Source organism: Lactuca sativa, chromosome 3 (genome assembly GCF_002870075.4).
Source record: "Lactuca sativa cultivar Salinas chromosome 3, Lsat_Salinas_v11, whole genome shotgun sequence".
NCBI lineage: Eukaryota > Viridiplantae > Streptophyta > Magnoliopsida > Asterales > Asteraceae > Lactuca > Lactuca sativa.
In genome coordinates, this window is record NC_056625.2 from 77,130,257 (window position 1) to 77,157,573 (window position 27,317).

The 27,317-nt window shown below is 37.6% G+C and overlaps 1 protein-coding gene across 2 annotated transcripts; it reads left to right on the forward strand.

The window, feature by feature from the left end:
• The first annotated feature begins 8,111 nt into the window (after positions 1–8,111).
• On the forward strand, positions 8,112–13,370 carry LOC111912586 (uncharacterized). Of its 2 annotated transcripts, none has more exons than XM_023908328.3 (9): positions 8,112–8,516; positions 10,489–10,679; positions 10,764–10,942; positions 11,019–11,303; positions 11,393–11,451; positions 11,559–11,595; positions 11,679–11,750; positions 11,874–12,198; positions 12,682–13,370. In XM_023908328.3, exons 1-9 carry the CDS (start codon positions 8,417–8,419, stop codon positions 13,102–13,104), a joined length of 1,671 nt encoding a protein of 556 aa, XP_023764096.1. In that variant the 5' UTR covers positions 8,112–8,416; the 3' UTR covers positions 13,105–13,370. The 2 variants fall into 2 exon arrangements, with proteins under 2 accessions (XP_023764096.1, XP_023764095.1); XM_023908327.3 differs by lacking the exon at positions 8,112–8,516 and adding an exon at positions 8,545–9,761.
• Positions 13,371–27,317: the final 13,947 nt, after the last annotated feature.

Genomic DNA, 27,317 nt, shown 5'->3' on the forward strand with positions numbered 1-27,317 from the left:
TTTGAAACCTATAAGGAATTGACGATGAACTTTTAGCTCAAGCTTTTAACGAAACATTTGTTTTAATACCATATTTCGATATTCAAAATCATATTCTTTCGTTTTGAGTAGTCTTGATAAAATGCTATTAACCCAAGACATTTTTGTACAACGAGATCTGACACTTCTTTTTCTTGGAATATGATTTTCGTCTGAATATCAATTTGATCCTTCGTTACTTGATGTGTTTTCTAAAGCATAATTGTCACTAACTACACTGGTCATACAATTAATTTTATTTACAATTTCTCACACTTATGTTAAGTTGTGATATGTAACAAAATTTGTGCCTACCAACGAAGGCTAGTTTGTATAAGGGTAGTGTTTGTGTCGAAGCTGTAATGTTTTAGTCCTTTATATTTTTTTGTACTCTTTAGTTATCCCTATAAAAATGGGATGAGTATTAGAGTTAGAGAAGTTCTTGGAGTCTTCGACTTGTACTCTCTGTGACATCCCCATTTTCACGGCCAGAAAAGACCGATTTTGTTTATGCTTTATAAAAATCAGAGTACTTCTTTTAATAAAAATGTTGCGGAATTTGTTCCCAGAAAAATATGATAAATATGTTATTAAAACATTTTTGAAGAAACGTATTTTATTCATTTTAAAACGTTTGGGATGTCATTGTTAATACATAAACATAAGCATAAACAGAACTTACATTTATTTACACTAGTGATCTACATCTCTTTAAATCTCTCAGTGTAATGTGACTTCATATCAACACCTGTGATATAAATAAACTGAGTGGGTCAGGTTGGGAAGCCTGGTGAGTACACAGGGTTTTCAACCCACAATAATATAATTATTATGTTTAAACAATCAAGCAATTAAACCCCATTACCCATCCCCATTATATTCTCTATTCTTAAGGATCTACCCTAAGAATCAGTTTATTCCTCGTTCATTCGTTCCTAAGGATCATCCAAAGGAATCGACACGAAGTCCATTGTTGCCATGGTTTACACAACGGGCACTAAGTCTGCATAGTCGCCAGGGTTTAGGCATCAAGTCTGCATGATCACCAAGGTTTATGCAACAAGTCTGCATGGTCACAACACCTATAGGTTGCGAGCCTGCTAGTGTTCCACTGGACTGTCTAGAATAGTCCGTGGTTGTCATCCATACTCTGCTGAATGACGGGGACATTTTTTGGGAAAAAGGCTTCTCACATCGTACACCTCTCACCCATACCTCATGGTCTATATCACCTCTCAACTCATCGTCCAACTCATATTTCATCTATTATATCTACCCATGTTTTACCCCAACATTTTCGTAGATATAAAATACATATATAGTTTAAATCATTTAAAACATGTATAAAATCTTTCACCGAGCATAGACAGCAAGTAAACAGACAATATGCACACATAACACGTAGTAAATACTTCATATATATGTGTAAGTTGAAGGGGACCATGCACTCACCTGAAAGGTGGTGACTCAGCACTCGGACAGCGCTTCGATACTCTCAAAACAATTTTCCTTCGATAAAGCCTAATATCAATACCACTAGGGTTTAGTCTAACGATAACCGCGACAAATTAATAGTCCAGCTATTATTATTATTATTATATAAGTGTTAAATAACACTCGATATAACTCATAATAATAGCCCAAATACTCATTATAAGTTCCTAATAACGTTACTATATTAAAACATAAGCTATACTACAGATAGGGTAGGCATAGCTCACTTACAGCGGGTTTTCTTGAAAACCGGGTTTCGCTGGAGCAGCGTTCCCGAGCCGAAAAGCTCTTTTCTCGGGACTCCGGGAGCCTCATGGCTTCCTTCGGGTGCTAGGGGGTTTACCTAGGCTTTAGGGGGGGGGGGGGGGGTTGGGAGGCTAGAGAGAGAACTTAGAGAGAGAAAGTGAGTTTGGGAGGTGTGAAGAGAAGAGAATGCCCGACACCTCTATTTATAGGGGTGCTGTCTGACCTACTCACCAAGTAGGAGGACCTACTCGCCGAGTTGGTGCATGTGGCAACCTTCTGGTGGTGCCACGTGTCCAATTTTGGTGGTGCCACGTCACCCCCTATCGCGTATCAGCCTTCAAACTTAGAAAAATCATAACTCTCGAATATGAGTTCCGCTTTCGACGTTCTTTATATCCACGCGTAGGTAAAATCAATATCTACAACTTTCGTTTAGACTCCGTCGGCTAATTCTCGACCGATCTCAAATTTAACAGTAGGAGGCGTTTAGACTGTTAAATGACCGCGAAGAATTCGTAGCTCCTTCATACGGACTCCGTTCTCGTCCATCTTTTTACCGTTGAGTTCCTATTAATGATATCTTCAACTCTCATTTAGGTCGCGTAAGCCAAAAACCGTTCGAACTAAAATTCAAGTTTCGGGCCGTGCACTGCTAAGTTGAATCTTAGAAAAATCATAACTTCTTCATACGAAGTCAGATTTGGGGGTTCTTTTTATGGATTTTCTCGGTTTAAAATATTCTAAGACTTTAGTTTAGATCACTAAGGCTAAAAAGTCCTCCATCGTAAATTCACTATTTGCGTCTCCCGGTGCCGTGCCGGTTTTGCCGTAAAACTTCGGCGGGTCATAACTTCTTCGTTATAACTCGGATTTCGGCGTTCTTTATATGTACGGAAACCTTGAGACATATTCTAAAACTTGGTTAAGACTATTTATTATAAATAATCTTTTGCCGAAAAGTTGTTTTCGACACTTATCGCCTCTAAATTGACTAGCCCGGATCTGCGGACGTTACACTCTCTATTTTTCTTTGTATCTTGTTAAAGCGTAATCGAGCCACACATATTATTTTTACATCGTGTGTTCATAATTCATTTTAAACTCTGATTACGTTTCATATACCCTGTCATTAACAACTACAAGTCTTCTTGATGGCGTTTGAACTTTCATATTGTTTACCAATAAGGTCACCGACATTCCAATAATGATTGGAAAAATATTTCATCATCGGATGAAGATGAAGATGAAAAATCATTCATCATTTAATTGTGTTTGTGTAGAATGTATAGAAATATTTTGTAAAGAATGTGTGATAGTTATAGTGTGTAATGTGTATAAAACAAGTTAGTATATATATATATATGTAAAAATGGTAATTTAAAAAAATGTTTAAAATGCTCAAATGGTCAAATGATCATTACATTATTCTCTCTTCTGTTACATTATTCACGCCTAGGTGTGGATGGCAATTCGCCCTTACGAAAGGTCATAAGGACCATACCTCATAGCCTAACCTAGTTCAAGTTCTCAATATTACCCATGATCCATATATTTATTAGCTAAATGTGTGATTTTAGTCTAAATGTAAGATCCTTTGTGAGCTTTTTGTGTATGATTTGTTGCCCGAACAAATTCTTTGAAGATGTCGTAAAGTTGAACAAATGTTTAAGGCAATATGTCTTCCTTTACCTAAAAATTCATATAACATCGTTGCTTCCACCTTTAGTCTTTTCTCCTTTGACATGACCCGTACACATTCAAGACACATGGTATGATAAAATGTATGGCGACATGATAGGTTCACAAATAATTTTAATATTCTAAACCCCAATCCAAACTTGGAATTTATCCTCAAATTTAGGTTTACATGTATCTCCATAGGGTAATGGGGATCCTCATGTAAAAATAACTACAAGAATCACCATTCCTTGAAAACCCAACTAGGAATTTGTCCGTAAAACTAGATTAAACTTCATCTATAAAGCAAGACTCGATCTTATGAATTCCAGTTACAGTAAATAATCTCAATGAGTTCACAATGACTAAAAGACTCTTTCATCATCAAAAAGGTATTAGAAATATCCGAACATCTTAAACGAGTTCACAATGACTAAAAGACTCTTTCATCACCAAAAATGAATCGCAAGTATCCAAACATCTTATACAAATTCCAAAATATTACACTAAACTATAATTTGACTGGAGACCAAACATCTTATACAAATTCTAAAATATAACATTGAACTGTAATTTAACGGGAAACTTTTAGTTTCTTTCTAATTACCTCCAAAACCGATTTTTCATTGTTCAAGTTAAGCTATTAAGAAGTCACTTTGATACAATAATAAAATAAAAAGTTGTCATTAAAACTAGGGATATCTGCAAAAAAAAAAAAAAAAAAAAAAAAAAAAAAAAAAAAATCCTTATATTTTGACTCTATTGACAAAAAAATCACACATGATTATTTTTTGCAATTTAACCATTAAAATGGATAAACACTTTCGAAACAATCATTGTAACCGGTTAGTGCTGGTCTTAATTGTTAAATTGTAAAAACAAAAAAAAATCATGGATGTCTTTTACGTTAATAAGGTTAAAGTTTATATATATATATATATATATATATATATATATATATATATATATATATATATATATATATATATATATATATATATATATATATACTAGTTTATAACCCGTGAGAACCACGGTTACAAATTTAATTAAATAGTAAAAAACTCAAAATTATTAATCACTTAAATAAATTATTAATTAAGAGATTTTTTTAGTTATATAAAATTATAATCATTGATTTAAATAAATATGTAAAATTATATTACTTTATAATTTGTATTAATTTTATTTTAATTTTATTCTAATGTTATTAATTTAATGTAATTAGAGTGAAAAATTTAAAATTTAAAATTTAAAATTTAAACTTGTATAATCAATAAGTTGATAATTGGCATGCATTAATTAGGAGATATAATAGGGTGACATATGGCAAAAAAAAATATGCATTAATTATAAGGCCTAATATGTTGACACATGTCAAAAGGAGAATAAAACTATTCTTTTATTAGATAGGGATATATATATATATATATATATATATATATATATATATATATATATATATATATATAAAATTTATTTGAAGAAAACTTATATTTATTTATTAAAAAACTCAAAATAAAGATATTTTTTTAATAAAAAACACAATAATGATAATGTATATATTCTATATAACTTATGAGAGATTTGTTGATTTTTCGCAATAAGTGTATTTGTATGCCAAATGTTACCTCATTGTTGAATTTTTAGATCTTGGGTGTAAAATGTTTACCATAAAACTACAACTTACCAAATATAATTTCACATTCGAACAACACCTTAAAAAATAATGCATATCAAAGGTTGTTATTACCACCACCCTTTGCCACCAATAACACCATCTTCACCACAAAACATCGATAACCCCCATCAGCACCATCTCCGACTCACCTTCTGCATTCTTCATCTCCGACCCACCATCATTACCATTGTTCACCTACTGGTTTTTCTCGTCACAACATTCTAAAAAGCCCAAAACGACAAAAGTTACATAAATATGAGCCATTAATAAACACAATTTTGGACTTAGGACATTACCACACATTTCATGTAAATATGAGGGTTTTTACGGCAACAACGCTAATATAAGAGCTACAATAATTATAAAAACACATGGTAAATACAAATAATATGATTGTTGTTGATTTGTCGTAAGAATTGCGTTTCTAGGCCACATATATATAATGAGAAAATTATTTTATGTTTTTAATAACTAAATATAAGATTTATTCGAATAAATTTAGTATATATAAAAAAATCATTAGAAAAGTCCTTAACCTTTGACATTATTAACGAAAAGTAATCCATGATTTTTTATTATTTATTTATTTATTATTGTTATTATTATTATTATTTTGCAATTTAACCCTTAAAAGTAGCATTAAACCAGTTACAAGGGTTGTTTTTTATTTTTTAATTTAACCCTTAAAACTGATACTAAATCGATTTCAGGGGTTAAATTGTAAAAAAATAACCAAGAATGACTTTTTTGTCAATAGAGCCAAAATATAAAGATTTTTTTTTATATATTTCATTTAAACTAATAAGTAATATATTACATATAAACCATATATTGATGAATTTACAATCGTCAACTATTCCATTTGACATATTTACATGTCCAATATCACCATGTCATAAATAATTCACCAATTCATCATGGTAGACTACTTCTCAAACCATTTTGCTATAGTTACATAAAACTTATAAGTTTCCATAACGCCATCACATTGGTTTCTTACGTTATGATCACGAGTTTTTCAAAGTCATGGAGCAGTTCATACATAGCTTTTGTTCAAGTTTTTTTTTATTTCATATCTGATTGATCAACATTATAGTCTTTTTAGACCACACTTTATAACGTTTAATCTTGTACCACGTATATAATATGGTTGCTACCCACCACCCCATGACGACCAAGGAATGTATGCCATCTCTAACCTTGTTGTGGACTCATCTCCGTAGCTTGATACAATTTGCTTCCGTTTGTTTCTTTAGTTTGTTTTTCAAGGAAATTTCCTTAACGAGGGTTTTCGTGTTAACTTTTGTGCACCGACTAATCCCTTTCTGCGAATATAAGAATATGTCTTATGTGCTAGAGTCAGTGCAGATGAACTGAGTAATGTTAGGATTTGACTACTAGTCAATAAATTATCACTATATCTTCCGTATATTTTACCAAATCACTATAACCCAAAGGTTAGTTTCTTTCACGCTCTCATCAATCTGAGTCTGGGTTTGGATTTTGTTATGATTAGTTTACATTTAATTGTTGAGATTTTCGTTGAAAGTATTATATTTAGAGTTTATTGAGAAGGGAGAAGAAAAATATCATAGAGACAATGACAAACCTGTCACAAACATACTTTTTGCAATTTTATAAGAAAAAACCAATAATAATAATAGTAACAATAATAAGAATAATAAAATAAGGGAACATTTTTACAGATTACTCAATTGAATAATATAGTTATGAGACAAATAAACTATGGGAAAAATGGTCTTTTAGCGGCGAAACAAAAGAGTGATTAGTGGTAAATTAGGCAACATGTGGTGGTCATGTGGGACCTATTAAAGCATTAAAAAGAGGAAAGCACTAAGATCCGGGAAGGCCCACATGTAAAACGAACCCGATATAAATGTTGCACCTAAATGTTGTTTTTCTGTATCATGGTAGTATGATCTATGTATATTTAGTCTTTAAAATTGCGAACTTTAATGTAAAAGTTTTTTATTTAGATCATGAAAATTTCTCATTTTTAATGTACTCATTGGAAAAGAATTATTAAACTTGGGTAATTTATCAAAGAAACATTGAGGACAAGGTGCCTAACTCCTTTTTTCGTTAAAGCAAGTATCCATCCTTACTATGCTTTCGTTTTCCATGTTTGTTATTTGTTCATTTGTTATCTTGCAAGAGAAGAAATGTTACAACTAATGTTATTTTATATTTTATTAATTTTAGGGTTAACATTGCTTTTAAAAAAAAATAGAAACAAACTATTTCGATGGCTTTTGTTGACCAAGTTGTCAACAAACTGATTCCATTAAATATAAACATTTTTTTTTGTTTTTTTTACCTGTTCCTAAAAACTTTAACTAGTTCTAACTTCTATAACTTTAAACAAATTTGGCTCGATAAGAATCAATCTCGGTTTTACTTGTTAACATCCCTGCATGAGTGTATGTGTTGAACATTAATCTACAATCGATTATATAATTATGTATTTTAAAAATATTATACACAATAATAGAAAGTTAACACGGAAATAAAAATACACTCCGGAAATAAAAACACATTATTATATTATGTTTTACCATGTTTAAAAGACAAGAAGTCGGTCTCATAATATAAACAAAACTTACATCACCGAAACAACTAAAATCCCACTTTCGTATTTTCTATATATTTTTTTAGGTTTCTTTTCGGCTTTTTTGACCAAGTTTTACTATGGATTAGACGCATTTTCTTCTGTTTCAAAAAGTAATATTTGTTTATAAATGGTCATTAAAAATCGGGGATAGTTGTTTAATTTTATGATTTATTATAATATACTTTGAATTTAATTTTATTATTTTATTTAATAAAATATATATTTTTATGTATTGAACTATTGATTATTGATCATAAAGATCGCTATTTTTTATTACGCATTTATACATTAAAAGTTGATGATATTATTTTAGAAAAGACAAATAAAACCCATAAATCTTCTTATATACCTTTCTTCTCTGTAATCTGTACACTCCTGCATTCACACAGCCTCCCTTACCCGCCTTTTCGCTTCTTCGCCTCCATCACCCATGTGCGATCACACCCTCATCTCATCCCGATCTCTCACTCTCTCTATATATACACAATTTCTATACGTATACGTCGGCTTAGAAGACTAATGTGAAAGACGAGCTTTCGTCATGTTTCGTGTTTTCTTTCCGTAATTCAATCATACAAATGGATTTCAAGACTATCAAGAATTTGGGGTTCCTTTGATTTCTTCACTGAAATTTTCAACTTCAAACATCATCAGCACCTGAAGGAAGAATGGTGAAGAACCCCTTGTCTTTATTGTTCTTCATCGTCTTCATCACCTCTGTTTCACCTCTCTCCGTACAATCAGAAGATCAATCCAAGTTTATATTAGGTTTGCTCCCTTTATATGATCTTTTTAATGCTTATTGATATGTCGGTTCTGGGTTTTTTTTCGTGTTTGCGGAATTCAACATGTTTCACCAACAAAGAAATCATCTTTAATCGAATTTCTGAATTTTCTAAAAATGGGGTTAAGGATTCAAGGTTCTTGTTGAATTTTTCTTCGAAATTGAGAATGTTTCGTAAACTGATAGGTCACTTTCTGGTCATACTTTACTTCCTGTTCATGTTTTCCATCATTAAAGTTCATTAATATGATTTATGAAGATTATAAATTTTGGTGAGTTTTGGAATTGGGGTTTTTCATTTTTGCTGTTTTGTTGTTTGGAGTTTGGTGATTATGTCTGTTTCTAATTGGATGAATGTAATGTAGACACATTGGGTCAATTTCTGTTAGTGTATATATAGTTAGGCCCTTAAAAGTTAAAACCAGTCTAACTAGTAGCACCACCCTAAATGGCACACCACCCACCCGGCGGCGCTGCTCCTAACTCCCGTCGCAGTCGTAGCCCACTCGGCCTAATTCCGGCTGCTCTATCTGTCGCAGTCACCGGTATTCCTGTTTTGCTCGACGGAGCTACAGATTATCCGATGCATACCATCAACCGTCGTTCTCCAAACTTGTTCATCCCTGACAGCCAGATGATGTTCAATATGCTGAGTGTTTGTGATCATATGATGATATCTACTGAAGAATTCTTAAATTCTAACCCTGGGTGGATACCAATTGTCTCACAGCTCTACGTCTCTGTTTTATGGGTCGTTCATATTCTCAGAGTCTTTGCTAAATATGGATATGGAGGAGCTATCATCCATAACTCAATTCGTGATTACTTTGTCGGATACGAGGAGTGTATGATTCCGGGTCCTCTCGTTCCTTTCTTTCAATCCATCGCCGCCGTCAAGGGCCCTTTTGACTGGATCGGCGATATCCTCCCTTGTTTTCCAAGCTTTCATGAATTCTGGGATAACACCACCAGATCCCCATCTCACAACTACGCAAGACAGATACCTTTTCCTGCTCTCATGCTCGATCAACTCGCCAGATTCGGAGCTTCTGTTCCTGAAACCGATCAAGACTCTAATTACACCACATTTCAATGGTATTCAAACGTCTTCAACATCGATTTTAAAGATGCTGAAAACCTCTACTTTGTCGGACCTCAAACCTGTGGTTCTCTGTATGTAACTCAGTCACAATACGACAATGCTCGCAGATTCTGGGCTTCAAGACTTGGTAATTTTACACGACTCAACTTTAATCCTAACCAACCCAACTTGACAAACTTCGAACAAGTTTTGGGTTTTACCATACAAAATGGAACCAATCAATTTTCATGGTTCCCAGTAGTAGCCATGGTCATGGGAAACTACACCCGCTACTTTAAAGAGTCTGTTCCCCTAAAGTCCATCGACATCGCCGGAATCGGTTCCACAGCCATCCATGGCCACCCAAAACGATCTGCAACCGTGTCACAGTGGCTGTACCCGCCTGATAACCATATCACTCCTTTTACCTCCACTCGATTCGAACCACTGCGACCAATTCCGTATGACTTAGATGTTACTTTCTCCCATGCCCACCATGGGATTGAAAAACTAGCTGAACGATATGCCAACATCGCCTTTACGAATATCAATTGGTCCAAAATTGACAACGACAATGACAAGTTTATCGGCGTTGAAGAGAACGCCCCCTTTTACACCGGAGATTATTGGAAGATGCTTCCTCATCGATCAACCTGCCCTGTTTCAGCCTTTTCAGTCTCTTCTCTTTATACTAATGTCGTTGCTTCCAGATATCACGTTAACTATCTTTAGCTTTAGGTCGTTAGTTTCCAGTCATTTCGTTTCTTGTACTGAAATCAACATTAACAACGAATATGATGCTTTTGTTGAATTTTAACATTTCTGCATTATGTTAATACGCAATTCCTATGCGAAATTAAATCTTTTAATCATAGGGAAAGATAACTTCGGCCATTGGAGAAACGGGATCTTAAGCTCAACGCCTGCAACTGAAGCTCCTTCTCCCTCCAACTATCCATCCAACACACTTGTATTAGCAGGATCAAGAACAAAAAGACCCGACATTCTTAACCATTTCAAACATTATCAAGCTGGATGGGACATTACCAATAAACATTACTGGGCTGTAAGTTTAAAGATTCATAAATTTAGTCTCAATTCATACATTCAAATATCCAAATTTTCAAGCTTTTAGTGAAATTATCAACAGTCTGTTGGATTTACAGGCGTTGCTGCTTTCATTCTTGCAATATTATGGTTCGTGTCCTTTGGATTGGCCATGATCATACACCATTGTTGTGGATGGAGAATAGACATTAAAGGCCAACAATCACACAGCTCTCAAAGGCTTTGCTTGATTCTACTTCTTGTTTTCACATGTGCTTCAGCGTAAGTTTTTTATATTATGTCAACTTTATTATTGATTTTTATTGTGAATTTTGGTAACAATCATGTTGCTACACAGGATTGGTTGCATACTTCTTTCAGTGGGACAAGATCAATTTCATGGGAAAGCCATGGACACGTTGAATTATGTTGTAAACCAATCAGATTACACTGTTCAAACACTTGTAAATGTCACGGGGTATTTGTCATTAGCAAAAACTGTAAATGTTGCCCAAGTTTTTCTTCCTTCAGATGTGAAAGATGATATTGACCACTTGAATGTTGACTTAAACAATGCTGCAAATACATTGAGGCTGAAAACGAATCAAAACTCACATACGATTAAAACCGTTTTTGATACAGTGTATGATTCCATTTCCTCCTATGAGTACAAGATTATTATCCGATTTATGTTAAATTTTGAAAAAGTTTCTGATTCTTTGTGTGTTTCAGGCGATTATCAATGATTGCTGTTGCTGTAGTGATGCTTCTTGTTTCACTTTTAGGCCTTTGTAAGTATGCATTAAAAGCATGAATCTACTTACTTCCATTCATAACATGATTGTTTTTTGGCTTGTGTTTTATGATTTTCATTGTGTTTTCCCTCGTTTTATTGCAGTTTTGTCTATCCTTGGTCACAAGAACACAATCTACATGTAAAGTTACTTTCTTTTTTCGTTTTATGGACTTGTTTTTTAAGGGTATAATTGTAATTAACTCATCGTATCTCTTTATGCAGATTCATTATCAGTGGATGGCTACTTGTTGCAGTTGCCTTCATTCTATGTGGAGCCTTTGTGATTATCAACAAGTAAGACGGATATCAGTTTAAAATTACATAAAGTTCCAAACTTTCTTGTTTCGGCGATGTGTTAAGTTAAAATTACGAAATTGCCCATTACCAAACTAATGCGCTAATGTGTTTTTTTTTCAGTGCAATCACGGACACTTGTATGGCAATGGGTCAATGGGTGGATAATCCACATGCCGAAACTGCCCTTAGCAACATCCTTCCTTGTGTCGATCAAGCAACTACTAATGACACATTGTATAAGAGCAAATTAGTGGTTAATGATATTACAAATATCATCAATGGATTCATAGGTTCTTTTGCCAATTCAAATGCGCCACCTGGAGGGAACTCTAATTACTATAACCAATCTGGACCTTTGATGCCATATCTTTGCTATCCGTATGACTCTCAACTGCACGAACTGGAATGTCCCCCCCAATTGGTTTCAATGGCAAACGCTTCTGTGGTACGTGAATTTGACCTTTTAAGGTCAATTTTGACCAACTTTCATCTTCCGAATTTGTGTGAATTTTGTTATGAATTGAATCCCTAAAAATATCGAGGTGTTTCTTTTGTTATAGTGTTTAATTTGGTTATGGTTACGAACCTTAGTATTATGTAACTTTGTACCTTTGAAAAACACCCAATTTTGTATTTGAAGTTCTAGTACATCCCGCAAGTTTTATTCCTGGAAGTAATTCTATAGGGACTTGTATCTCATGCATTGGGCTTTGTACATTTCTCAAGATTCAACCTTTTTAGCTCCCTATTCAACTTGGATACCTTTGTACATTTATCAAGATTTGAAACACCCATTTTTGCATTTGGGGTTCTAAATAGATAGGCAAAATCTTTTTCCTGGAAGTGTGATCGTGTAGTGACTTGTACCTCGTGCATCGATAGTTGTACATTTTCCAGATTTTGACTAACTTGACTTATGGATTTACAGGTGTGGCAGAACTACATTTGCAGTGTGTCAGAATCAGGTTATTGCAGGAGCACAGGAAGATTGACACCAGAGATGTATCAGGAACTGGTTGGAGCAGTGAACATAAGCTATGCCCTGCAACACTATGCACCACCATTGCTCAGCCTTCAAGACTGCAATTTTGTACGTGAAACATTCAGAATCATCACCTCCGATCATTGTCCTCCATTAGAAGATCGTCTTCGAATGGTGAATGCAGGGTTGGCTCTTGTTTCTGTAGGAGTGATGCTTAGTCTTGCACTTTGGATTATGTATGCAAACCGGCCTCAAAGGGAGGAAGTGTTTGGAAAGATCTCGTGTAAAATGATGGGCAAATGCAATGGTAGTAATATGAGCATTGGTGTAGAATCCAGAAGTATGAAAATGGCAAGAGGTGAAGTTTAAGATGTTAGGAAAGTTGGGTTATGATGGTATTAGGTTTTATATATATACATATATAGAGTAATGTGATACGGGGTTTTTCGTTTTGATCTTCCCCTTTCCCTGCCAGATTCAATATGGAGCGAAGCACCATTTTGGATTTTGAGCTGGCGTATAATGTGTAATCATATATGGTTCTTGTTTGAATTCGTTGTCATAAATCATAAATTTCCATATTTAGAGGTTGTTAACTAAATTTGTTAATGAATTGACATAAATGTTTGTTTTTATTTTGTTATACCTTTTAGCTACTAAGTGAGCCTTATATACTTCTCAATAGTACCATTAGGTCCAAACTTCTTCTAGAATATCCATTAATATCTAACTGGTGTTTGTCTAGGAGGCAAATATATCAATTTCCAAGTGTTTTTCAAAAATATGGAGTCGATTCCACTTTTGATTGCCTCATTCTAATAAAAAGCTTTAAATGAATTCATAAATTCCTTATGTGTTTGGAGTTCGTTATTTATTATGATTGTCATGTAATTTGGATCCAAAAATTTTGGTTGGAGTTCGTTATTTATTATGATTGTCATGTAATTTGGATCCAAAAATTTTGGCTATTTTGTCATGTTTGCTTCTATTCTCTTCTTAAACCTTATAATAGCTTTTTTCTTTATTTGAATGTAAACTTTTATTAAGATTGGTCGGTCATCCTTCTAGAGGTTTTTTTTTCTTTAAATAGGAAATATTTTTCCTTTATCCTTGTAAGGAAAATTATTTTCAAAGAACTTAACTTATGTTGAATCTATGACGATGTTATACACTAATACGTAAAAATTATGGACTAAGTAAAAGTGCTCAACCTAAGACTTAGTCTCACACATGCATACCAATATGCCTTTTTTTTATTTCCTTATTCCATGTATTTTCCGTAACTTATCTTTTGTATAAATTGAGTTGCACACTCCTTGATTGAACAAGCAGAATACAAATTCGTTTTATGGTATCAGAGCATCGGCTCTTCCTTTTCCCTTTTTTTTCCTTTCATTGCTTCACATAAATGGCAGGAATACTGTCACTAACAAACTCCAATTCTCTTCTCAATTTTCAAATACCATCTATCCGTGTGAAACTCGATAGAGATAATTACGTCTTGTGGAAGACAGATATTGTGTCAACCCTAGAAACTTTTGATCTTGAATCACATATCATCAACCCTAAACCTCCACCAGAAACGCAAGTTGTTCCGGCCACAGAAACCACTCCCACTTCAACCGAACCTAATCCTGAGTTCACTACATGGAAGAAACGGGATCGGTATGTGTTGCTTTGGCTGAAGTCTAGGTTATCAGAGCGTTCCTTGGCTCTTGTTTCGAGATCTACCACGTCACAAATGGCGTGGGTTGTCATTGAGAAAACATTCAAATCACAAACTGGAGCCCGCAGAATGGCTATGCAGACCCAATTACAACCCCTCCCAAAGGGCTCCCTTTCGATGATGGAATACATCGAGAAAAAGCGGCCCATCTCCGATTCTTTGGCAAAGGACCTTAACCCAATTTATGATGGACCTTAATTCTTACATTCTCGAAGGTTTAGACTCATCATACGGCCCGTTCACTACAACTTTTATGATAAAGAATGATGATGTTACTGTTGATGACCTCGTGAATTTGCTTCTGCAAGAGGAGGCACGTCTTGAAGAAGAACACTCTCACATCTCCACCACTGTTTCAGAATCCAACAGTTCCACAATCTTGGTTGCCAATCGTTGCTTGCCCCGCTCTTCTCCAGTGAAGACTGCTTTTTCTCCTTCCTCACATAATCGGTATCAAGATTCTAGGCGCAAGCTTCAATGCCAACTATGTTCCAAACCTGGCCATGAAGCAATTGACTGTTGGCATCGTACAAACCAAACTACTTTCTGTCTCGACACCCTCCTCCCAAACGATCGATCAACTATGTTGCATACAACACCCCATCCACTATTGTTGATCCGTCTTGGTATTTCGACTCAGGCACCACCGATCATGCTTCTCCGGATCTAAATCATCTTACTGTTGCAGAAAATTATCAAGGCTCGGATAAACTTCAAGTTGGTAATGGTAATAAAATGTCAATTTCTCATATTGGATCATGTTTTCTAAATCATATCAAGTTGTCTAATGTCCTTATAGACTTACCAATGACAACCAAGTCTATCTTGAGTTTTGGCCTCACTCTTGTCTTGTTAAGAATTTTCAGGGCAAGACACTACTTCATGGGGATGTTAAAGATGGTCTTTATCGGCTACCCTATCTCTCCTATACTCAGCCTAAACTTGCTCTCACCGGTGTACGCACCTCCCTCCATGGGTGGCACAAGAGACTAGCCCATCCACATGAACCGTTATTGCGTCATTTGGTTTCTTCGTTCAAGCTTCTGCTCACCTCAAATAAATATCCAGTTGTGTGTGACTCTTGCCCTCTTGTAAAGAGTCATTGTTTCCATCTATCTAGTTCACATGTTGTTTCACATAAACCATTTGCATTAATGTACTCTGATGTATGGGGTCCTTCCCCCATTTTATCTATGAATGGACATCGTTACTTTTTGCTTTTTATAGATGATTGCACAAAATATGTTTGGATTTATTTTCTCTCTAAAAAATCACAAGTTTTACCTACATTTCTTCACTTTCGCAAAATGATCCATACACAATTTAATTGTGACATCAAATGTCTTCGGACTGATTGGGGTGGAGAATTTCACAATGTCTCCACCTTCCTCCACACACATGGCATTGACCATTGCCTTTCTTGCCCACACACCCCCGCACAAAACGGGGTTGTTGAACGTGGCAATCGTATTATAGTAAAAAAAAAAGGTCTCACTCTTCTAGCACAATTGTAACACCCCAAAATACGAGCCAAAAATTTCATTTTTAAAACATATACTTTGCAAAACATTATAAATAAAACATTCACCGATCATATCATTTCATAAAAGATGTCGTGTGTCTGGAAACCATTTTATAAAACATAATAATGTCAGAGTACAAATCTCCAGGAAGATCTCATAGTGCGGAATACAAAGCATGGATGTGATGTGCCGCTACCACGCCAGCTCCTTCCCTTTCGAAGAAGAGGTACCTGAAATCAAAACTGTAAACTGTAAGCACGAAGCTTAGTGAGTTCCCCCATCGTACCACATACCAAACAATCACATATCATACATACTGCCAGGCAATTTTGGGGTGCCCGACCTACCCGGTATGGCCATTTTGGGGTGCCGACCTACCTGTGTCAAGCCATTCTTGGGTGCTGACTACTCATGTCCAGCCATTCTGGGGTGCTGACTACCCTTCGTTCCTAATGACCGATCCTCAGGGACTATTTCACCCCCTACTGCTACTATCACATATATCATAATATAACAGATTATCAGACATATCTGGGGTGTCCGATCTACCCTTCGGTCCTAACGACCGAACTTGGGGACTATTCCCCTTCTACTACCACTATCACTTATAACATATCATGCCAGCATATAAACATATCATCACATACTGTCAGGCATATCTTGGGTGTCTGACCTACCCTTCGGTCCTGACAACCGAACTCTACTACTATCACATATTCATATCATGCCAGCATATAACATATCAGGTAATAGCAAACCTAGATAATATCACAAAGACAATCATCTAACATACAACTCCTACTAGTAGGCCGACATTGTGGCCGTAGACCCACCGCTACTGGAAGGTAACTCACCTCGTAGTAGCTGCTGATCTGCATGGGAACTATCTGTCTGCTGTCGCTGCTGCTCCGGAAATCCTCCGGCTGAAATTCCCACAAAACTCTCAATCAAATACTGCTAACCGTCCTTAGGGTAAAATGACCTTTTACCCCTAACCAAGCCAAGAGTCAAAGTCAAAGTCAACTTCCAGTTGACCCGACTCACCGAGTTGGCTCGCCAACTCGTCGAGTCCCTATCCGTTCGATTGACCATAATCCCGTCTTTACTCGTCGAGTTAGGCATCGACTCGACGAGTTTTCCTTCTAAACTGATGCCCAGTAGTCCTTCATCCTACTCGCCGAGTTGTATGAACAACTCGTCGAGTTCATCTTCATCCGAAGAACACTCTATGCTGAGACTCGCCGAGTTGTATGAACACTCGTCGAGTCTGTTCTTGAGGCAAGAAGATTGCCTTGGACTCGCCAAGTCAGGGAATTGACTCGCCGAGTTCCTTCGTGGGTGAGTCTGGCTTCCGACTCACTGAGTCACCCCCCCCCCCCCCATGACCCACGACTCCACTCAGCAAACACGAAAAGGGGGAAAACTCGGGGACTCGCGACTAGACTCGCCGAGTCTTTCACATGCAATTACTATATACTCGATTTTGCTTGAATCCAGCTCATGCCATACATAGATCTGGGTTCTTAGGGCTTGATTAACACGTAAAGTTTTCAACTTTACGTGTAAATCAACACCAATGAAGGTTTTAGGGCTCAAAATGCTAAAAGAGTAGATCTAGGGCTTTCATGCAATATGGATCCATAAAGGAAGTAGATTTCGAGCTCCTGGAGCTCAATCATGCCTAGATCTAAAGGTTAATCAACTTATCACAAACCCTAATTCGCAATCAAGCTTGGAAATGGCTCAAGAAGGACTTTAATGGAGCTCTAAGGGACTCTTAGCATGAAAACAGAAGGAAACTGAGTTATACCTCAAGGAATCTTTGAAATAACATCCAGATGTCTGGCCTCCTTCTTCTCCTCTTGATCCACCCTCCTTTTTCTCTCAAAATCTTCAAGAAATCACACCAAAGCACTTCAATCTCACAAGGAACGAGGTTAGGACGATATAGGGAGCTCTGAGGGTGAAGGAGTCGGGCTTGGGGCGCATAAGGTTGGTTTAAATAGGGTGCAAACCCTTGAAATTAGGGTTTCATCAGACAGCGGGGACTCACCGGTCCAAAATATGGACTCGCCGAGTCGCCAACTTAAACGTGCTCAATATCCTGGCTCTACTCGGCGAGTCAGGCCTACAACTCGCCGAGTCCAAGGATAAAATGCAAAATACTTAGATAAATTTTACGTACCAGGAACCAGGTGCCACAACAATCATCCTTACCTCAAAATTTTTGGGAACATGCTTTTCACACTACAACCTTCCTTCACAACCGCACCATTACTCCTACCCTTGCTTACAAATCTCCATATCAACTTCTTTACAAACGCGACCCCGACAATGCTTTTCTTAAAACTTTCGGTTGCCTTTTCTACCCATTCTTACGACCATATACCCAACACAAACTCGATTTTCGTTCACTTCCTTGTCTTTTTCTAGGCTACAGCTCTTCTCACAAGGGGTATATTTGTTACCATAAACCAATCTCTTGCATTTATATTGCTCGACATGTTCTCTTTAATGAAGATGCTTTTCCATACCAACAAAACATTCCCAATACCGTATCATCTCCTCCGATACTTGACCCACCTATTTATCCTCATCTCTTATCTCACGTTGCTTCCATTCCCATCTCAACACCCTCACAAACCCCATGCATCTTCCTCTACTCAGGTTCCTTCATCTCCTTCTACACCACCTTCACCTGATCTTCCCTTACCACCCACACACCCTCCTACCTCATCCTCCCCTCATTACCGAACACCTACAATCAGCTCCACTGCCAAAACAAAACTCACTGCCCCCTCTTATTTTCGACCCGCTGCTACATCCACCCACTCCATGCTTACTCGTGCTCGCACTCACTCTCTTCAACCCAAATAGTTTTTAGTCTCTCTCTCCCCTTCTCCAACCATTGAACCTCGTACCTTCTCCCAAGCTATCAAACAACCCCATGGGCAACTTGCTATGAAAATAGAATACGATGCTCTAATGAGAAATAAGATATGGTTTCTTATTACCCGTCCTACTAATGTTAATTTGGTTGGTTGATGGATTTACAGGATCAAGAGGCATTCTGATGGTTCCGTTGATAGATACAAAGCTCAACTATTGGCTCAAGGATTTAGTTAAGAGGAGGGAATTGACTATTTCGAGACCTTTAGTCCAGTTATCAAACCGACTGCAATTCGTGTAGTTCTCACAATTGCTCTCTCAAAAGGTTGGTGTCGACGCCAAATTGACATCAACAACGCATTCTTAAACGGTGATCTTTTGGAAGAAGTATATATGGCTCAACCCCGTGGTTTTGAAGACCCCTCCAAACCTCATCATGTGTAACATCCCAAAAATCAAGGGTAAAAATTTCACTTTTATTATAATCAAAACACTAATGTAACTTTATCCAAACATTTAAAAGCATCTCAAAATAAAACAATTATCAGAGTTCGTTCCCAAAATCACGTATTGTGGAAAACACAGGTGTATGCATTGTGATCAAGTCGGGCCCTTCCCTTTCGAACCGGAAGTACCTGAAACCATAAACTACAAACTGTAAGCACAAAGCTTAGTGAGTTCCCCAAATACCACATACCATACATATTATATGATCCGTACATGCCATACATGTCCAATCAATCAATAAAAATGATATGTGCCAACCATAATCTTGCCATTATGCCACGAGCCACCTCGTGGTCTTCCTTCTCGGGTCGGGGGCCAAAACCTTGGGTCTTACAGACAAGTGCTAGGAGCCACCTCCTGGTCTTCCATGCAAGCATCAAAAAGACAACTAGCATAAAATCTACAACTACTTAACTATTAAATTCCAGAGTTCAGACTCTGGTCTTGCATACAGATTGCCAGGAGCCGCCTCCTGGTCTTTCATACAAAATGTCAAGGGTTACCCCAGGGTCTTCCTACGATACATAAACCAAATGGGCCAACATTGGTGCCTTCGACCCATAGAACAGTGAGGAGACTCACCTCGAATGCAGAAGCTCACTGAAAGAAATCCTTAGTTGCTGCCCTGACGTCTTCCCGAGCTACCAATCCCAAAATAACACCGAATTAGCAATTGGATTCCAAAGTATGATCCATAATCCATACTTGGGGTCAAATGACCATTTTACCCCTGGCCCAACTTGAACCAAATGGAGGCCCAAAACTAATAACCAAAAAGGTCTGAAACAAAAGATCCACAAAGGCCCACTAATGGCCCAATTTTCCAAATTTGGCCCAACCCCCATATGGGCCTCATCCTAAGCCCAATAATGCAAACCCAATAAATTAATTTAATGAAAAACTCCACTTCACGAAATAAGTCCAAACTCAGCCCAAAGATGCAAGGCCCAAAAACACAAGTTCAAAGCCCACGTCGAACGCGGGGCGTACGCTCAACTTACGTTAGGAGTACCCGATGAATCCAGTTCGCGATTTCAAATTAGTACATTGGGCGTACGGCCAATTATGCGGGGCTTAACCTCGCTTAATCCAAAACTCGACTTTATGGCTTAACCACTTAAGCACTTTGCACCCAAACTTCAGAGGACCTTAAAATAAAGCTCTTGATGCATAAAGTCGACACCTTTATGCATTTGCAAGACTCAATAGGACCCAACAACCATCTTAAACCATTAAGACCCATTCTAATCCAACTAGAACATGCTTGGACCATTCTTAAACATCAAGCAAGCCTTTTTATGAACTAGAAACATCAGAAGAGGCAAGATTTATCACTCCAAGCTCCTAAAGTGGCTCAAACTCAGAAGGAGAACTTAATACACCATAAAAACCCTTAATTTTTCCCAAAACTCAAACTAGCATAAGAAGAATTCAAGATAAGAACTTTTTACCTCCTGAAGCTTCCCAAGTGTGTGAAGATTCTGGATCTATAACCCCAAAGCTACACCAAGCTTGATCACCAAGACCCACTTCCTTGAAATTACACTGAGAACCTTCAAAATCACCTCCAAGCTCAAGAATGCACCACTAAGGGATTAAGGTTCAAAATGAGGCTTAAAGACAATGGAGGCTGAGAAATGAAAGATCCTTGAGCTCATAAAGATGTTTAAATACTGCTCAAACACTAAAAATTAGGGTTTAACACTCTGCTCGCTACGTAGGACGTACCACCAGCTTACGTTGGGCATACTTACCTAGGCACGTGCCATCCTCCATGCACGCATGGGACCAGCTTACCAACTTTTTCCACCAAGAGCCATTTCTGCCATTATTTGAAACTACTCTAACTTCCTAAACTTAGGTCTGTTTCCAACGAACCTTATATCCATGGAAAGGTGGAGAGAAGCCCTGCGCTCCTAACAAAACACCATAGCCTTAAAACTTCTCGAACAAAACCCAAAATCCATAAAAGATCGAGTTATCAAATTACAATTATATTCTTGGCCTCCGAAGACATAATCGAACACCTGGATCACTTAAACCATAACACCCACATCCAAAAAGACCAAAACCTTTCTTCCCCAATGTAACACCTTGTTCCGAATCACTTTCCTAATTCGATATTGTGGTCTGAAGTTGGGTTATCATAAGGCTTAGGGCCTTTGGAAAAGAGAGATCTAGACCTATTTAGGTACGGATAATGTAATTGAGGTGATAAGGGAGTTTGGGATGTGTCTTGGATCCAAGGGGTATATCGGTAAAGTGGCAGTTCGAGCTCTTTATGATATTTGGATTTTTGTTCGGAATGTTTTGAGGTGATTATAAGTTGAAATATGTGTAGAGCTTCTCTCTACCTTTCCGTGGATATAAAGAACGTCAAAAACGGAGTTGAAACGAAGAAGTTATGGCCGTTTGAAGTTGGAGTGGTTCGGGTGAGTAATTGTTGACTTGTTGACCAAGCTCATTTAAGGCTCACGATGTGAGCATGAAGTGCTCACGATGTGAGCATGAAGTGCTCACAATGTGAGAAGCCTATGATGCACCAAAAACCTAATTTTTAGGTATTTAAAGGTATGAGATGATTAGGATTACTTCTCCTCGGCCTCTTTCACTCCCAAGACCTCTGAAAACCCTAATCTCAGCCCCCATTGCAGTCTTTGGTCATTCTTGGTGTTATTCAAGATATTTTGAAGATTTGAAGCCCTTTAAGGAAGAAGAAGATCATTGGTGGTGTGTTTTTTAGCATCTTGGCTTCATCATCAGCTAGTTGAAGAGCTTTTGGACCTTTGTAAGTCCTCAAGCTCATGCCTTTCCTTTCCTTACTTACTAGATCTAAGTTTCCATGCATTTCATGGCTTGTAATGTTGGTTATAATGCATGGGATCCATAAAGTTGGCAACTTTATGGATCATAGTGGTATCTTAAGTCCTATATGTTCTAGATCTGGACTTTGGTCATGGTTTTGGACTCCAAGTTTGAGTCTTGGACCTTTTTCTTTCATTTTGATCTAAGTTGGTGTTTAAGTCATGTATTGGACATATGTGACTGGAAAGCTTCAATTTTTATGGTCCTTGGGGTCAAGGAAGACCCTTTAGATTGTCCCATGTTAAGGCTTAATAGATTAGGAGCTTAATGCTCATTTTTGGTCAAATCCGGACTCACGACGTGAGGAATGAAGCCTCACGACGTGAGAGCGTGTTCGAGGAAGTTTCCGGGCCAAAGTCACGACCTCACGACGTGAGCATCAGTTGTGCAAGTTTTGGGCTCTTTGATTGAGGGCTAGCTTGGTATTGGACTTATCCTTTGGTTTGGGCTCACAATGGACTAAGGATTTTAGAGTAATGGACTTCTGGTTGGGCTTGCCTTACTGGGCTTTCCCTAATGGGCCTTGGATGATGAATTGGCCTTAGTGGGCCCAATATATTTTGGCCTTGATTGGGCACAATGGGCTTGGACCTTTGGGCCATCGGTAAATCATTGGTTCAGAAAAGTAAATGGGCTTTAGGGAAAATCCTATGTAAGGGTTTGGGCCCAATTTGGAAAATTGGGCCATTGATGGGTTTTTATGGATTTTATAGTTTTGGGCCTTGGTTGTGAATCTTGTTGGTCCAGGGTTGAAACGGTCATTTCATCCTAAGTAAGGATTATGGAACATGGTTTGGAACCTAATTGCTAATTGGGTGACATTTTGGTATTGATAGCTCGGGGAGTCGGCAGGGTTGTAGCCAAGGATTTCTTACAGTGAGCTTCATCATTTGAGGTGAGTTTCATCCTGTTTGAACGGGTCAAAGGCACTAAAGCCAGACAATATTTATGTTTATATGTTTATGGATTACGATCCGATGTCGGACGGTGCCCAAGGAATGTTGGTATGCTTGATGTCTTCGTGATTCTTGCATGTGTATGTATTTGTATGTTTCCGAATTACGGTCCGATGTCGGGCGATGCCCGAGGAATGTCTGTATGCTTTCCGGATTACGATCCGATGTTGGGCGGGGCCTGAGAAATGTTTATATGACTTGTTGTCTATGTGATACTTGTATGTGCTTGGTAGGGAGGTGAGTGTGGGTGGGGTCCCGTATCTCATCACTAGCTGAGTGTGGACGAGGTTCCATATCTCATCATTAGCAGAGTAGGGGAGGGGCCCATGATAGGCGAGGCGTTAGGACAAGAACATATAGTACTGTGTATAACTCTTTATGTGCTAGCATAATTATATGATATTGTTTGCATGTGTACAGCGGGCGTGGCCCAATGACAAGCGGGGCCTGGGAGAAACATATATGTATACCGAGCGGGGCTAGATGCCAGGCGGGGCCTGATGTCGAATATTGTATGATGCCAGGTGGGGCCTGATGAAGGGGTGAGGGGCCAGTATATGTGATTATTTGTATGGTATGTGGTAGTATGGGGAACTCACTAAGCTTCTTGCTTATAGTTTTCAATTTTGGTTTCAAGTACATCTAGTAGCAAAGGGAAGAGCTCGGGATGACTGCATTGCACACATCATGATGTTCAGCCTAGGATTTTTACTATGATGTTGTGATTTGGAAAATCTGATAATAATGTTTTGAAATACTTTGACTAATGTTTTAATGGAATGGTTTGATAGCTAAGGTTTTATTTAATAATTAAAAATGAAATTTTGGTCATCAATTTTCGGGATGTTTCACCCAAGGCCCTAAGCCTCAAGAAAGTTGAAGATTGGGCCACAACCCTGAATAATGAAGCAAATCCGAAACCGAGTGTTACATCATGTTTGTCGGTTACACAAAGCTCTATATGGCTTAAAACAAGCCCCACGAGCTTGGTTCACTAAGCTCAAACAGTTCTTGGTTTAAAATGGGTATCATACTTGCCAATCCGATACTTCATTGTTTGTTTACCATTCAGCAACTGTCACCATTTACATTGAAACATCCCAAAAATACAACCCAACAATTTTGTTTTTAAATAATTATTAAAACCATAATATCAGCGCCATAGTATAAAATCATAAACCATGTGTCTCAAAATATCATAATATCTATCAACATATCATAATCTCATGTCAAATATTAGAGTAAATCTCTCAGGCTAAAGACTGTGGTGTGTGTCATGCGATCATCCGGAGCCCTTCCCTTTGATAGTGGAAGTACTTGAAACCACAACTGAAAACCGTAAGCACGAAGCTTAGTGAGCTCCCCCAAACTACCACATACCATACAAATAACATACAACTAGGAGATACGGGCCCCGCCCACTCTCATGGAGATTCGGCCCCCGCCCACACTGCGCTGTCTAGGAGATTCGGGCCCCGCCCACACTCCGCTGTCTAGGATATTCGGGCCCCGCCTACACTTCGCTGTCTAGGAGATTCGGGCCCCGCCCACACGCCGCTACTAACATGCATACAAGTATCACACAGACAACAAGTATATCTATCAAGCAATCACATAACTATACTCAAATAATACTATAAGATTCGAGCCCCGCCCACACTCGACTGCTAGGAGATTCGGGCCCCACCCATACTCAGCCACTAACATATCACATATATGGGTCGGCCATGGTGCCTTTGACCCGTTCCTAATGAAAGGGAACTCACCTCGCAAGACTGACTGTTGAAAACTCGAGTGAGGAATCCTTGCCAGCTGCTCCGGCGACTCTCCGGTTATCAATTCCATACAACACTTAATCAAAATCTGATAATCCGTCTTAGGCGATTCTATGGTTATTTTACCCCTGGTCAAAGTCAACATCCTGGTCAAACTCAACCTTCCAGGTTAACCTACTCGCCGAGTCAGCCTATTGACTCGTCGAGTTCTATAACTCAGAAACCCTAAAATCGCGACTCGGCTCGTCGAGTCACCCTATGACTCGTCGAGTTCCCAGGCTACCCATTTTCGCGACTAGACGAACTAACTCGTCGATTCATCCTCAGACTCGCCGACTCCTAGCATAGTCAGAAAAGAGACAATATGATCCAATTCGTTGAGTTCCTTGACAACTCGTCGATTTTCATGAACATCATCGAGGATCCTTGATCGGACTCGCCGAGTTCCCATATGAACTCGTCAAGTCCCTTGCATATCTAACCTAAACAACTGATTTCACACTTCTAAGGCTCCAAAATACAGATCCAGATCATTTCCATGGTCCATTTCTATAAAGTTGGAGACTTGATGACTTTGCACACCTCAAATGGACCCAAACTCAAGTTATAGCAACCTACTTCCATGAACATGACCATTGCTTGGACAAAAACGGGTTCAAGACCTCTTTTATGGTTCTAGAGGCTAAATTGTTGGGTTTTGGTATACTACAACATCCTATGGTGCACATACAACCCTAAATACCTTGGATCTATGTTTTCACTAATTATACATGCAAATGGTTTCCAAGGTATTAATCTTACAACTAGCATGCATTTAACATAAAAATATAATATACTAGTTAGTAGGACATACCTTTTGATGGAGCTTGAATTCTTGGTGTATTTGGTCTTAAAGAGCTTAGCCCCAATAGTGTGGAAGCCTCAAATGGAATCACAACACACCATAGACAAAGGATGAACTTGAGAGAGAATTCCATGCACACAAAAGACACCATGAACTCTAAAAAGATATAAGTGGCGATTTGGGCAATGAAGTATCTATTTATATGTGAGATTTCTAGGGTCATGGATATAACCCAAATCCATAACCATGGGTTTTATGATCCATGGTTCATGTGGCCCAACTCTTTATGTATCCATACATAAACTTGGTCCAACATGGATCATAAGCCCAACACATATAAATATAACTAATTATCATAATTAGTCTCCATAGATTTAATTAGTCTCTTTCGACCACTAAATTAATTCCAAATTAATTCTTGATCAATACTAATTAAATCATATGATTTCATATTAATAAATTATTACTTATAATATATTAATAAACCATAAATAACCTTATCTCAAAAGTCCATCCTAAATGGACCATGCTACTCTCGGGTCGAATACATACCAATAATAGTTATGAGCTTAGACACCTAATCCAACAGTCTCCCACTTGGATAAGTCTAAAACTATTATTCAAGTATGACTCCAAGATCCCAACTAGCAATCGTAGCTCTTAAAGCCGCTGTCAAACTCTAAACAAATCAAATGACATGTCCATTAGATAAGGGATCATATATTCCTCCATTCTAGATATCATATGGACTGAGATATGGATTATAATCATTCTCTCTGTCCATTTGTTGTTTCCCGATTTCCGATTTATGACGACTGACTAATTGAACAAATCAAATCAGTCCAGGCCCGGCCGAGCACATACGTTTGTCATCACCAAATCATCTAGGGGCCCACATATATCGCTTTTATGTCAAAGGTAAAAGGAATGGATAAACTTTGACTCATATGGCTTGTTCTACTACTTGTTGAATCATACACAAAGGCACGTTTTATAACATCAAGTTACCAATGCGTTTTCGTGCAATCAATGTATAACCAACTCATAGTAACAATTCATATCTCTAGGTTTGAAGAATATAAGATATTATCGTCTCATGATCACTCGTGATAAAATCCATGAAGTGATTCCAATGAGCGTGGGTTGAATCCAATACTCATAACTTATGAGCACTCATGAGTGTTGTAGCACCACCTTGTCCAATATCTTAGACCTCTACAAACCCAACCCATGACAGTCTTGATTCATATCTACTTCCAACATATGACCGACTGTGGATGGTTTGAATAACTTAGTCAATCAGAACAATGACCTAGTTATTCTGGAAGTCAAAACATGCAAAGTGAAACACAATAATAATCAAATCCAATATGGTCTCAGAACTTATGAATATAAATAAAACACCTTTTATTTATCACCATATGATTACACATTATTCATTGTTAACTGTTTTAGCTATCAACTTTATTCTTGAATTAAAACAATAGTTGTCCCATG